The sequence below is a fragment of the Echinops telfairi genome, unplaced genomic scaffold (genome assembly GCF_000313985.2).
Source record: "Echinops telfairi isolate 266 unplaced genomic scaffold, ASM31398v2 ScPeMD7_7458;HRSCAF=8496, whole genome shotgun sequence".
Classification (NCBI taxonomy): Eukaryota; Metazoa; Chordata; class Mammalia; order Afrosoricida; family Tenrecidae; genus Echinops; species Echinops telfairi.
In genome coordinates, this window is record NW_022111358.1 from 38,195,719 (window position 1) to 38,209,612 (window position 13,894).

Sequence of the window (13,894 nt, forward strand, 5' to 3'; positions counted from 1 at the left end):
CACAATGTTCCTACCCCTTCTTCTCCCCAACAAGGGCAGGTTGGCAAGCCATCCTTAGGTGATTGTTAGGCTCCACCTCCAGCTCTTATTTGTTCCATTATGACCTTTTTTTGTGTCCTCATCTTAAAAAAAAAAATTATGAAGACATAAATTTTTCTTTCACGTTTTTTAGGGATGCACTAAATAGCTGATTTCATTCCTAAGAAAAGGGGTTTGATTTTGAAGGAACTTACATTGAGAAATAAAGCTCCCCACCGCCCCAATTTTTGTCTTTTAATTCCATTTTCACAAACGTTTTAAAGTCCGTTTGTAGTTAGAACCAGCAAGCTCTTTCTTGTTGCAGGACTTTGATGAGCCTGAGCAATCAAGGGAACTGGCTTTGGGTACAAGGAAGGGTGCTCTACTCCCGTGAGCAGAGACAGTCTCGGGACCACAAGGGGTAGTTAGTTCGCTGTCCTTCGGGGTATGCATCGGCATCATGGCAGTGAGCTTTGGTTTCTAGAGGCCTTTAATTGAAGAGTAAGCATAGTGTGCACTGCCTTACAGCACGCAAGGAAGGCATGAGCGTAATTGTGGTTACTTAATTATGCATCAGGCTAGGTAAGGCAGAAGGTCGGCAAGAAATGAGGAAGACCCTCAACAAGATGGACTGGGAGGGACTGGGCAATGATGGGCTGAAATACAGCAATCATTGGGAGGATGGCACAGGACCCAGCAGGGTTTAGCACTGTTTCATATAGGCTTGTTACAAGTTGGGACGGACTTGATTGTACCTAACAACAACATTGAACTGTAGTGATCACTTCCACCACATCTTGTATGCAGTACAGAATTTTAGCCATCCTCCTGTTTTCTGCTCCACACAAGGGGAGGATCACCCAGTAAGCAAGATGAAATTGCTCATTACAGATAATGGGACAGGAGGAAAGTAAAAGGAAATAGAGGAAAGAACTAGGAGACAAAAGATATTTACAGAGGTATAAGCATGTATATATGTAAAGATATTAGTATTTAGTGGTCTATGTGCATATATTTATATGTTAAGTATTAAGACAGCAGATGGGCATTGGGCCTCTACCTAACTCCTTCCTCAATGGAAGAATACTCTGTTCTAATAACCTGGCATTCTGGATGCTCACCTTCCCGACACGATCACTGAAGACAAAATGGGTGCATAAGCAAATGTGGTGAAGAAAGCTGATGGTGCCTGGCTATCAAAAGATATAGCATCTGGGGTCTTAAAGGCTTGAAGATAAACAAGTGGTCATCTAGCTCAGAAGCAACAAAGCCCACATGGAAGAAGCACACGAGCCTATGTGATCATGAGGTGTTGCTGGGATCAGGTATCAAAGACCCAGAACAAAAAAATCATATCAATATGAATGAGGGGGAGTGTGGAGTGGAGACCCAAAGCTCATCTGTAGACAATTGGACATCCTCTTACAGAAGGGTCATAAGGAAAAGATGAGCCATTCAGGGTGCAGTATAGCACCGAGGAAACATACAGCTTTCCTCTAGTTCTTTAATGCTTCCTACCAACCCCCCCCTAAGTATCATGACCCCAATTCTACCTTACAAATCCGGCTAGACCAGAGCATACACATAGGTACAGATAATAGCCCTTGACACAAGATTCCAGGACAGATAAGCCCGTCAGGACCAATAATGAGATTAGTGATACCAGGAGGGTAAAGGAAAGTTGGGTGGGGAGAAAGGGGGAACTGATCACAATGATCTACAGACAACAGAAAAGAGAGTGATGGGAGATATTGGTTAGTGTAAGACACGAAAAAAAAATTATAAATTACCAAGGGTTCATGAGGGAGGGAGGGGAAAAAATGAGGAACTGATAGCAAGGGCTCAAGTAGAAAGGAATGTTTTGAAAATGATGATGACAACAAATATACAAATGTGCTTGACACAATGGATGGATGGATGGATGGATGGATGGATGGATGGATGGATGGATGGATGGATGGTGATAAGAACTATACAAGCCCCCAATAAAATGATTTTTAAATAACATTAAAAAAAGAAGATATAGCATCTGGGGTCTTAAAGGCTTGCAGATAAACAAGCAGACATCTAGCTGAAAAGCAACAAAGCCCACATGGAAGAAGCACACCAGCCTGTGTGATCACAAGGTGTGGATGGGATCAGGCATCAGGCATCAGAAGACCCCCCAAAAACCAAGCACAACCATTTCAATGTGAATGAGGGGGCTCAGAATGGAGACCCAAGGCTTATTTTGGACATCCCCTCACAGAAGGGTTACAAGGAAGGGATGAGTCAGCCAGGGTGCAGTATAGCACCAACGAAACACACATTCCTCTAGTTCTTTCATGCTTCTTCCCCGTCCCAGTCCCCCCACATCATGACCCCAGTTCTAGCTTGTAAATCTGGCTAGACCAGAGCATGTACACTGGTATAGATAAGAGCTCTTGACACAAGGAATCCAGGACAGATAACCCCTCAGGACCAATAATAAGAGTACCCATGAGGGTAGGGGGAAGGTGTGGAGGAGAAGGAGGAGAAAAGAGGAACAGATCGCAGTGATCGACATACAACCCCCAAGGGACGAACAACAGAAACGCGGGTGAAGGGAGACAGCAGATGGTGTAAAATATGAAAATTAAAAATAATTTATAAATTATCAAGGGTTCATGAGGGTGGGAGGGGGCCGGAGGGAGGGGAAAAATGCTGATGCCAAGGGCTCTAGTAGAAAGAAAATGTTTTCGAAATGATATGGCAACATATGTACAAATGTGCTTGATAGAATTAATGTATAGATTGTTATCATTGTTGCAAGAACCCCCAATAAAATGATCTGTTAAAATATTTAAAAAAAACAAAAAATAGACTTGGAAAAGTAAATAGAAATCATTTAGAAAAGCAGGTATTAGCGGGAACGAAGGAGTGATGGAGTGTGTGTGTGTGTGTGTGTGTGTGTGTGTGTGTGTGTGTTCATAAAATAACCTCAGGAAGGATAGGCCCTAGATGGAGCATGTTTATGAGCTGCGCCCGAGCTGGTGAAACTCCTGTATGGTGCTGGGCAAGTTACTTAACCTCTCTGTGCTGAAAAGTTCCTTCCTCTGTACAAGTGCTGGTGACTATAATGTTCTTTCTCAAAATCCAAGCCCCCTGCCCTCAAGTCAGTTCTGACTCATAGGGACCCTATTTGACAGCGTAGAACTGCCCCTGTGGGCTTCCTGTAACTCTATCAGAGGAGGAAGTCTCGTCTTTCTCCCTCAGAGGGGCTGGTGGGTTTGAACTGCTGATGTTGCATTTAGCAGCCCAACAGAGAACTCACCTTGCCACCAAGGCTCCATAGTAATAATATTGAGAGAGCCAGAAAGAACTCTTGGAAATTACAAATGTGGTGGAATTGTTTTTTAATCCAATAAAACAAATAAAGACCCCAACCCACTGCCATTGAGTTAATTCTAACTCATTTTCTCTCTCTTTTTCTCTCACCACCATCGAGTCCATGCTGACTCATAGAGACACTATAAGACAGGGTAGCACTACCCCTGTGGGTTTCCAAGACTGTAACTCTTAATGACAGTGATTCTCAACTTTCCTAATGCCATGATCCTTTCATACAGTTCCTCATGTGGTGGTGACCCCCAACCATAAAATTATTTCCATTGCTACTTCATCACTATCATTTTGCTGCTGTTATGAATCGGGCAACTCCTGTGAAAGGGTCATTCGACCCCCCCCAAAGGGGTCACAACCCGCAGGTTGAGAACCACTGCTTTCTGGGAATTGAGAGCCTCGCCCTTCTCCCATTCTAACTCATAGGGACTTTTTGTAGTGTTTCTAAGACTGTAAGTCATTCAGGGCCCAAGTGGCATCACCTCTGTCATGTGGAACAGCTGGTAGGGTCAACGCACTGTCCTTGCAGAAAGCTGCCCGTTTCCTTATGCACTACCCCACCAGGCTGCCTTTTTAATCCCACAGTAAGATGAACATGAAAAATCGAAGAAATTGCTAAGAAAGATCAAAGACAGAGACATGGGAAATAGAAACAATAAGAAAAAAATGACCACTTTGAGAAGTTGAAAAAATTGCAGAGACCAAGGCAAAAGGGGGTGAGGTGCGGGGGGACGGGGACAAAAGCCATTCGAGTAATGATCCCAACCTTCCCAAGCACCAAAGGCCCTGGAGGACCCCCACGCTCGGATGTGAAGGGCTGATGTTAGGCCTCTAAGATTCTTGGAGATGGCCTGGTCTAGGGTGTGCCACCATGGCATTTCCAAACACTGTGGATAGAGGGAGATCCCAAACATGTCCGGGCTGGAGAGGAGATCCAAATTTGATGGTGTGCATTTCTCTGGAAAGGCCACCCTGTTTCCAGGGCCTGAAGACTGTCGGATGAGTCAGCATCCACTTGACAGCCATGGGTTTGGGTTTTTCGGTTGGGTCGCTTCAAAGAGTAGCTCATTGAGGGTGAGGTCGAGTGAAGAAGGCACACGGACTGATGGCTCATGGACCCAAACAGCTCGGCTCTGTCTTTGGGGGCGGAGGGGTGGGGTATCTGTTTATCCCTAAGCGAAGGTGAAAGACAGCAGGGCTGTAAGACCCAGTGAAAGAGTTGGCTTGCCCCTGGTCTCTACCTCCCCCCACCCCCTGGTCCTGCTCCTTCTCTTCCTTTGTTTTTTCTCCCCCCACCCCCCCACACACACTTTATCTTCTGAGTCTTCACACTTCTGCTGTGTCTCTCCGGCTCCTTCCCCCTTTCTCTTTCCTTCCACAAAAGTCTTGTGTTTGTCTAATAATTGGCAGGGGAGCTCTCTCGCTCTCTCTCTTTTGCTTTTCCTTTTTAAGTGATGAATAGTTGGCATGAGATCAAAGCCCAGCCCTGTGGTTTTCTGGCTGCCCCAGAAGGGCGGTGCAGCTGGCAGGCGGAGGAGATAGCGTGCGCACAGGTCACCGTGTGTGCTCATGTCCTTGTGTCTTGCAGGCCAGCAGCAAGCTGAAGCAGATTGAGAAGGAATATACCCAGAAGCTGGCCAAATCTTCACAGGTAAGCCACCGTCAAACAACGAGAAAGGACCCAAACACACCCACGGCCTTTGCATTTCCCACCAAATCCGTCTCACTTTTCCAGGGATGCGATGGGATCTTGGATGGCTACATAAATAAGGAAAATAGGCTGTTGATATCTTTGGCTTGCTTTAAAAAAGAAAAAAATTAGGTCGGTTGAACCATTTGAGCCAACACACTACCCAATCTTTCTCTCTCTCCACACACACACAGATATACACTCGGTCTTGAAAAACCAGCCCGTGCACTTGAACAAGCCCAGGCCTAGACCTTCTTTCATAAGGACAGGAGAGATACACTCACATCTGTGATGTAAGCTCTTCGATACCATCTGTGCTGTTTCGTGTGTGCAAGATTCCACTTTGCTGCACCCCAAGGCCTCTGATCAGCCAAATTCAAAATGACAAATCATTCTGGGTTAAACCAGCAGCCCAATTGTCAACTCCTTTGGGGAGGAAAGAGGAGCTGAACGTCCGTCCCTCCCTGCCTGTTTTGCTGTTGGTTGTTCCTGTAGTAGTTTTAGTATAAGGCAGGCTAGTAACTGAATGCATGTCTCCACTTGAAATGAGATGCTTCCAGTACCTGGTTTGTACAAGTTGTTGGGGTGATACCCAGCTGTGTCATGTAGAGGATCCCTTTTAGATCCCTTTTAGTTCCATGTTGGGCTGCTGTCCTCCAGGTGAGCAGTTCAAAACCACGAGTCGGCCCTTGGGTCGAAGAGGTCCTGTAAAGAATTCCAGTCTCAGAAACCCACGAGGACATTTCTACTCTGTCCTGTAGGGTCACTATGAGTCAGAATCCACTCAATGGCAGTGAGTTTGTTTTTTGTTTTGTTAGGTCGGAGGCTTCCCCCTTGGTTGTAATTCTAGAATAAATAAATATTACTCATCTTCCTTTTTCAAAGAACGAAATTAAGCCATTTAATTTTCTGGGCATCACACCTAATGCTTTAGAAAATGAGCTTTTCTTAATATTTCTAAATGTGTGCTGGTTTGTCTGGTTGTCAGTTGGGACTATTTTACGAGTTACCTCATAAAACAAGTAACAGTACCACAGCAACAAAACAGAAATTGTATTCTGATTTATGTGGCACTTGCCATATTGTCTCATTCAGTCTTCATGCACCAGAAGTAAGTCAGGGGTTGATAATTGTCATTGGCCATAGCCTTCCCATTGAAGAAATAGACTCAGAGAGTTGAGGTCATACAGATTAAGTTGGTAAGTGACTAAGCCAGGACCCCACCTAGATCTGACTTCAAAGTGGAAGCTCTTTGGGCCAACACCAGCCTGGTCCAGTCTCTTACATTACTGCTATGCAAAAGGTTGACAGCCACTGAATTTCTGAGATCCCACACCGATGTCCAAGTGCGCATCTGTTCTAGAAGACGAATACAAGTCGCAGGTGCTTATTGAGAGGATGGTGCAGATGTCGTCCGGATGACCATAATTCCATCCCTTCCTTGAGAAAGGATGGGGGTGGGGGTGGGGGGTTTGGATCCACTGAGAAGAGATGTTCTCAGACTAGAAAGAACTTCGCAAGTGGACTTGCTGACTTGCCTCTCACACCCTGTGTGTTTTGCTCTTTGTTAAGTGGCGGAGGCCAACTGAGAGTGAGATAGAAGATAGAGAATAAAAATGCATAATTAAGGAGTGTGTAAATAAATGGGAGTATTTAAGGTGATCTAAAGGAACGTATGAAGAAAGTGGCTAGTCGATATTAAGGCAAATTAAATGTTGGTCAGGGAGGAAGAAAGCTTCAACTGTGGAGGAGCAGCCCGTGCATTTAAAGCCCAGCCCTCCCACTTCCGTGTCCCTGAGTGCGTTACCTGGGCCCTCTGGAATTCCATTTGCTCATGTAGAAAGTGGCGGAGGAGTGCTGACCTCAGAAGGGTGTTGTACAGTCTAAATAAAACAATGCGGAAAAGTGCTTAGTATAGTATAGTACCTAGCACCTCATAAAGCATTTAATAACTGTTAACTGTGACAATTATGAAAACAAACCTCACTGCCATCAAGTCGATTCCAGCTCCTAGCGACCCTGCAGGACAGAGTGCAACTGCCCCTGTGAGCTGGAGGAGACAGCCTCATCGTTCTCCCACAGAGCGGCGCGTGGCTTTGCCTGCTGGCCTTGCAGTTCGCACCACAGTCCATAATCCATTCCACCCCCAGGGCTCCTCAGCTTTTATTATAGGATAATAGTATAAGAGATAGGAAAGGAAGAATGGGGGAAAGCTTGGAAGGAAGGGGAGAACAAAGATTCATTCAAACCCTCTATGTTTTCCCATAGGTATTTCATTCAGTCTTCAGTAACCACGTGGGTCCAATTCCCATTGCCACCAAGTCAATGCCAATTCATAGTGGCCCAACGGGACACCATAGAATGACCCCATAGGCTTACCAAGGTTGTAATCTTTCTGGAAGCAGACTGCCACATCTTCCTTCCTCTGAGCAGGTGATGGGTTTGAACCACCAACCTTTGGGTTGGCAGCTGAGCACTTACCTTGTTATATGGATAGGCATTATACCTCCCGTGCTATAGGCAAGGACACTGAGACTCATCAGTAGGGTGTGTGTTCCCTCCAAAGCAAGACTTGAGCCCATGCAATCAGACTCCAAGGACCCCCACAGACACACCTGTTTCTTTCTTGGAGTGGGTGTGGGGGTTCATTATAAATAGCTGCAAAATCGTTCTTCCATTTTAACCATTCATCCCCTTCTTTATGTAACTCACTGATTGGCTTCTAGACTTTGGGCATTCAAGAACTGACCGATTCTTGACAGCTTGCTCTTTTCCCAGAGAAAAGCTAGAGGAGGAAGAGAGCGCCATGTTGGCGCTCTCCTGACCCAGAAGCACCCTTTCATCCTTGACAGTGCATTCCTCCCCCACCCACCAAGGGAAGCCCCAGATGGGACCGCACAACAAAATAAGCCAGTCTATCCTTTCATTGAAAGGGAGCATGGTCTTCTTTCACAGAGAGTATTTTGTTTGCCCGCCTCTCTTTCTAAATAACATGTTATTCTTATATTTGTATATAAACTTAATACTATGCTATGTACACAGGGGCTTCATAAAGTTCATGGAAAAATAGAATTAAGAGATCAAGGACTTTTTCCACAAATGTCCCTTATATATATTTAATAGATACAGCTTTATATTTATAATATCAAATTTATGTATATTTATGTACAAAATGGACCAATGTGCCTGTGCTGGCATCCACAGCACATTTGAAAAATATTGGGTAATGGGGCCAGCGAGGTCAAAGAACAGCTGACTATTTAAATGTGGACTGGACACAGCAGAGCTGCAGAATTGGGCTTGCTTTATTTTCCAACAATTGTGAGCCGGAATCTCTAACGGAGATTTAAACTGATGAGAACACCAGACAGCAGAGCTGCTTACCTCTGTTTATCAGATTCCTAAAATTCCTTCCCTGCTCTCAAAAAAGGAAAGTAAAATGATAATAATAATGTAATAAAAAGAATGCATTGATAATGAGCACATTGGTACCCAAGAGATCAGCCAGATAATTTGGGAACTATTCATCACCTCCTTTAAAAGAAGCTGCTTAATCACCGAGATTTTTATCAGACTTTTTAGAAGCAGACAGGCCAAGCACCCAAGCCTAGTCTTATCTGAGGATGATGGTGTCCCAAGATGGAAATATTTGCAGCAATTCTAGCCAAGCAGGCTCCCAAATATCCTTTTCCCTAGAACCGGGCATTTGCTCTTTGTATCTGGAAGATCACACATTAGCTTCCCTTTCAAATTTTAATATGGTTCTCCTCACGCAACTGACTCACCTCTTGGCCGTTTTTCAAAGGAAGGTCTTGCCATTTTGCAAGAACATATGTAGGTGGGAACGAGAAGCTGAAAGCTAGGGTGCCAACTGTGCCCACCCACCAGCTGCTCTCTTTCTGCTGTCCCAGCTTCCGCACCCCACCAAGGCAGACCTGCATCTGGGCACACACTGACCGGGGCCACTCTCCAGGGTGACCGCCCAGAATGCAAACGTATCCAGGACCCACACTTGCAATCGTTTTACTCTGAGGAGCCGTCAGAGTGAGCCGTATGTTCCTGCGTGGCTCATCTTGTCTACTGTATTTGAAGGAAGAGCTTTCTGAAAATCCACAAGTGCACTACGCTCTCCAAATAGCTCAATAGCATGAGCTAACGATAAACTCTTAGCTCTCTTTAGAATATTGGTATATTTAAGACTTCAAGGCCACTGCCATTTATGCCAAGTATAAATTACTTAACAATAATGATAAACTGTGGGAGTTTTCCTGGCTTAGATTGCTAACAGCATAGCCCCAAATGATTCTCCTTTTGCATCCCGCAGTATTAATTTTTAATATCCATATGGAAATGATATTCTAATAACTTCTTTCTCTAAAGCTAATACAGGTTAAAGATTGAGCTGAGTGGTGGGGTTTGGGTTTTAGATTTTGATTCAAAGTGAGTTTTAATTATTATTGTATTGATTGGTTGTCATTTTCCTCAGAAACCTTTAGGCCAGATTTTGCTTTGCAGTATGCATTTATCCCATGATGGTTTCTTTTTGATTTACCATGATCAATGTACTTCCTCTGCTTACATATTTATTGAGGGTCCATTGTGTAGACTGAGCAAGGGAGGAGGCAGCCCACTGCCCTCCACTCTGTTTACAGCCACTTGAGTTTTGCTCGTGAAGCATATAAAACTGACCATTGTGATTTTTTTCTCCATTTTACAGAATTCTGAAATCCTCTCTTTAACCAATTCCTTTGGGCTACCCCTTTCAACTCATTGGTGTTATCGCCCAAGCAATCAATCTATTTCTCTACCCAAGAAGTAGTACCTGAAGGGTTTTTCCCTACTCTCATATCATCCCCTGAATTATTTTGTAACTTTCCAGAGCTAGTCTCATTATCCCCACCTCCACCCCAAAATATCTCATTACCACCCCCACCCCACTCCCCCAAAAAGGATGGGAGGCTTCATCTGGCAGAAAAAAGGAGGCATGCAAGCCCTCCTCTGATCATCCAGGACTTTGGTAGCAGCTCCTCGCCAAAACTGGCCTGCAGTCCTTTGTAATGTCCTCTTGGCGGCCAGCTTGTGCCGTGCCTCCCTGTTCCATGCCCTCACAACCACTTGAAGTTCCCAAATAGAAAGTTTACCTTCAGTCTTGAGTCAGTTAAAAGCCAGTCGGACGCTTAGTGTGTTTCTAGTAAGAAACAAAATTGCTTTGTGTTCTAAATAAATATGCCTATGGTGGGGATCTCCGAATCCCCAGGCACGGTGAATCATGTAGAATTAAACCCACCTTCGTGGACTTTATGGAATGAAACCCACTGTCTTCTGCAAAGCTGATTTCTGCTCAACTTGCAACATTGAAAGAGCATCGCTATCCTTACTCTTTGGCCACCGGGCTCTCAGAAGATAGCATCTGAAATCTCTCTGGTAGGCCCAGGAAATCGGCCTCTCTCGCCTCGGGCTTCTCCTGCTCTGGGATTGTGCGCACTTGGCTGGTCTTGGTTTTTCACATTTTCTCCAAGCATTTAACCTGCCCTGGTCACCCCAGCACTGGGAGAACTCATTGAGTTGATGCCCAAATGGAAGACAACACTTAATCGGCATTCTCAAAGTCAAGGAAGACCACGTTCACGCTCAATGAGGCCGAAAGTGCAGTTCCGCATCGAGTCCCAGTCTGAGCGCTCACCATGGTCACAATGAGCCAGTCCGCCTCGACTGGATGGCAGTGAGTTGGCCCTGAGGTTTTAGCGTGTGTTTATTTCACACCCATTTTAATATTTGGTCTCTTAAGAAACCAGATTTGGTCTATTTATGAATCCTAAAACCTGAGCTTGGTCACAAGGAGTGGACTCACTTCTAACAAGCTAAGTGCTCCACACGGCGCCATGGTTGCGCCCTGCATGGCGAACGGAGAGGTTGGCCGATTGAGCCCGCCCAGCCACTTCACAAGGACACCTGTGGGGCTGCGCTCCGCCTCCCACAGGGTCACTGAGCCCGAGCGGGCTCACCAGTGCGGCATGACAACATTCACGCCAGCCCCGCTGCTAAGATCTCGAAGGGAGTGGGCTTCTGGGGAACTCCAGGCCGATCCCGCCATTGCCTTGTAATGCTGCGGACGAGTTTTGTCATTACAAAGCCATTGGGAACACGGAACTTCATGAAAGATAAGCTCCTTGGATTTCATTAGAAGAAACATCGGCCCAATTTCTAAAAGTCGTCAGCGTGGCTTGAGAAAACCAAGTCATGCGTCCAACCCGCTCTTGTAAAACGAGGGTCTTTGAAATGACCGAAATAAACGTTAATGCAATACATCATTTGGGAAGAAAACAGCTTTTCAAAATTAGGTCATAATAGCATAATACATTTCCCCCCAGTACCCAAACCGTGTTTTAAAGAAACACGACATTGGCTGGTTAGAGGAACCATTGAATCCAGCAGATGGTCGGACCACACGATTCAAAGCCTGCCTGTCTCCATAGATGGGTGGCATCTTCAAGCCTCTAAAAGATCGGGCCTGTTCCAGTGCCTTGATTTTCTCACTTGGGAAAGACAGTCAGGCGATCCTTCTGCCTGCCTCACAGGAAACATAACCGGAGATGTAACAGTGCGCAGCACTGTGCACAGTGGTTAGTAACCCCACAAAGGCGGCCGGATAGAATCGGGGGCTATGAAGAATGAGCCATTTCCTTATTTCCTTTGGTGATTCCAGTTCAAAGTGTTACGAGAATCGCTTTCAAAGGCAGAATAGCTTTCCTCATTCGAATAAGTCTATTTTTTTCAGCAAAATCCAATCTGACGCTTTTCATATTTTTGACGCTCACAGATGCCCCTCTTCTGGTGAGTAAATAGTGTGGAATGTTCTGGTGGAAATGGCTTCCAAATACATTTGGTTCAGCAGTTGCTCCCCATTCACAGTTTGAGTCGAGTATCTGATGGTGTGGAATTTCATGCATGCTGGTGTGTGATATGTTAATTAGAGAGATGTCATTTGGGGAGGCGAGTGTTGCCAAAGCCACCCTTGGGTCAGGCATAAATACATATAAAATAGATGCCTCTCGCGGAAGAATCTGCAGTCATGGCCTGCTGTTTTCATTTTAGATCATAGCTGAACTTCAGACAACCATTTCCTCTCTGAAAGAGGAGAGCAGCCGGCAGCAGCTTGCTGCGGAGAGGCGGCTCCAGGATGTTATACAAAAGTTTGAAGATGAGAAGAAGCAGCTGATTAGAGATAATGACCGAGCAATCAAGGTAATCTGAAGACTCCAGTCACCAGTGGTACCAGCTGCTTTAATGTAATTAAAAGGAGGGCTGAAATCCCAGCAGTGGGCAGATGAATGCAGGTATCTGGCTTGCTCACACAGCCTGCAGTCATTCCGTTCACTGGCCACTGCCTTTGATGTAGCCAGTGACTCAGGCTGACTTCCCTCTCAAGAGATCACATGCCAACACACACACACACACACACACGCACAGACACACACACAAACACACTCAATTTTGGCAAACCTACTCCATTCACATTGAACAAATATTTGAAAATACCCAGGCTCTCTCTGGAGAGTCGTTTTGAGAGTCCACTCGCTTTGGAATTGTCTCTTGAAATTAGAATGACTGTGTTCTGCTGGCTGTCAGCTCACATTCTCTTCCTTGCCCACACCCTCAAGCAGTGTCTTGGCATACTGAGCAATGACCTGTCCGGGGTTTGGAATGCCAACCCTCTGATGTGCGTTGACAATGGTACAGGATGGATGTGTGGCGCCTGAGAACCTAACTGGTTTCCAGGCAACGTCAGAGACTCACACCTATCACAGCAACACAAAGCTCCCCAGCCTGGTTCTTTAGGTGCTGGGCAGCTAGATCGCCTAGAAGTTTCTTCTTGGCTTCATCACTGCGAATGTTGTTGTTAAATGTCTTCATCGTGCTGTGTTTAATCTGCAAGGATAAGCAACTGGAAACCTTTATAAATAAGGTTTTAAAGGAGAACAAGAACATTTTTGAAAAAAATAATCCCCGGCCAGAGATTCTTTTTCAGTGATTTACTTTGCTGTAACAATACTTAGAGCATGCAGACTAATCATACAAAGCAATGAACAAATTTTTTTTTTTTAAATATGGGTCTTCCCTGGGCCCTGGGTGACGAAACTCCATCTTCTATGGACTGGCTTAGGCAACCTAAGTCACTGGGGGACAGACTCATCATTGTCATGGAAGTCGTCTTGTGTTATATACGCCCACGAAGGCTGGATGACATGTGAATGAAGTATCTTTAGAGATGGAGGAAACAAGAGAGCCAGCCTCCGCACTGTAGATGTGAGGGCTAATTTTGTTTATGAATGACATGTTCCTCATAAATTTGCCTCTCTTATGCTTGTTTGTTTGTTTGTTTGTTTGTTTGCCACTCCCCCGCCCCCTTCCTATATGTATTGGGAGACCAAAAAGGCATTTCTTGTTTCCTGCTCATATTGGGGTAATCTTGTCAGCCTTCCATGGCTTTGTCATCGACACATGCATATGAAATGTCCGCTGATCTGTATGACTCTTCCTGTGCATGAACTGAAGCACACACATAGTAAATTGTTTTTGTTTCCTCAAAAAGTTTATTTTACGGGACTGTCTTTTCCAGTTGACACCCCAATGCCAAGTGGTGATATTTTCCAACTTTTAAATAACAAAGTGAAGCCCAATATAGCTCCGAGGGGGCGGGCTTAAATAGAGTCACGCCATGGTGATGATGTCGTTCTATATTGTTCCCTCTGAGCTGAAAGAAAGGTAAGGGTGTTGTCGGTAGTGGTGGTGGTTGCCCATGGATCTAAAGACTCATGGTAACCC

General features: G+C 45.1%; 1 protein-coding gene across 1 annotated transcript in view; it reads left to right on the plus strand.

The window, feature by feature from the left end:
• The window catches only part of CEP112 (centrosomal protein 112), a 462,158-nt gene that overhangs the window by 340,833 nt on the left and 107,431 nt on the right, over positions 1 to 13,894 (plus strand). The window contains exons 23-24 of the mRNA XM_045299484.1: positions 4,967 to 5,029; positions 12,164 to 12,313. Of these exons, the coding sequence (XP_045155419.1) occupies positions 4,967 to 5,029; positions 12,164 to 12,313 (213 nt within the window). The remainder of the gene's footprint in view (positions 1 to 4,966; positions 5,030 to 12,163; positions 12,314 to 13,894) is intronic.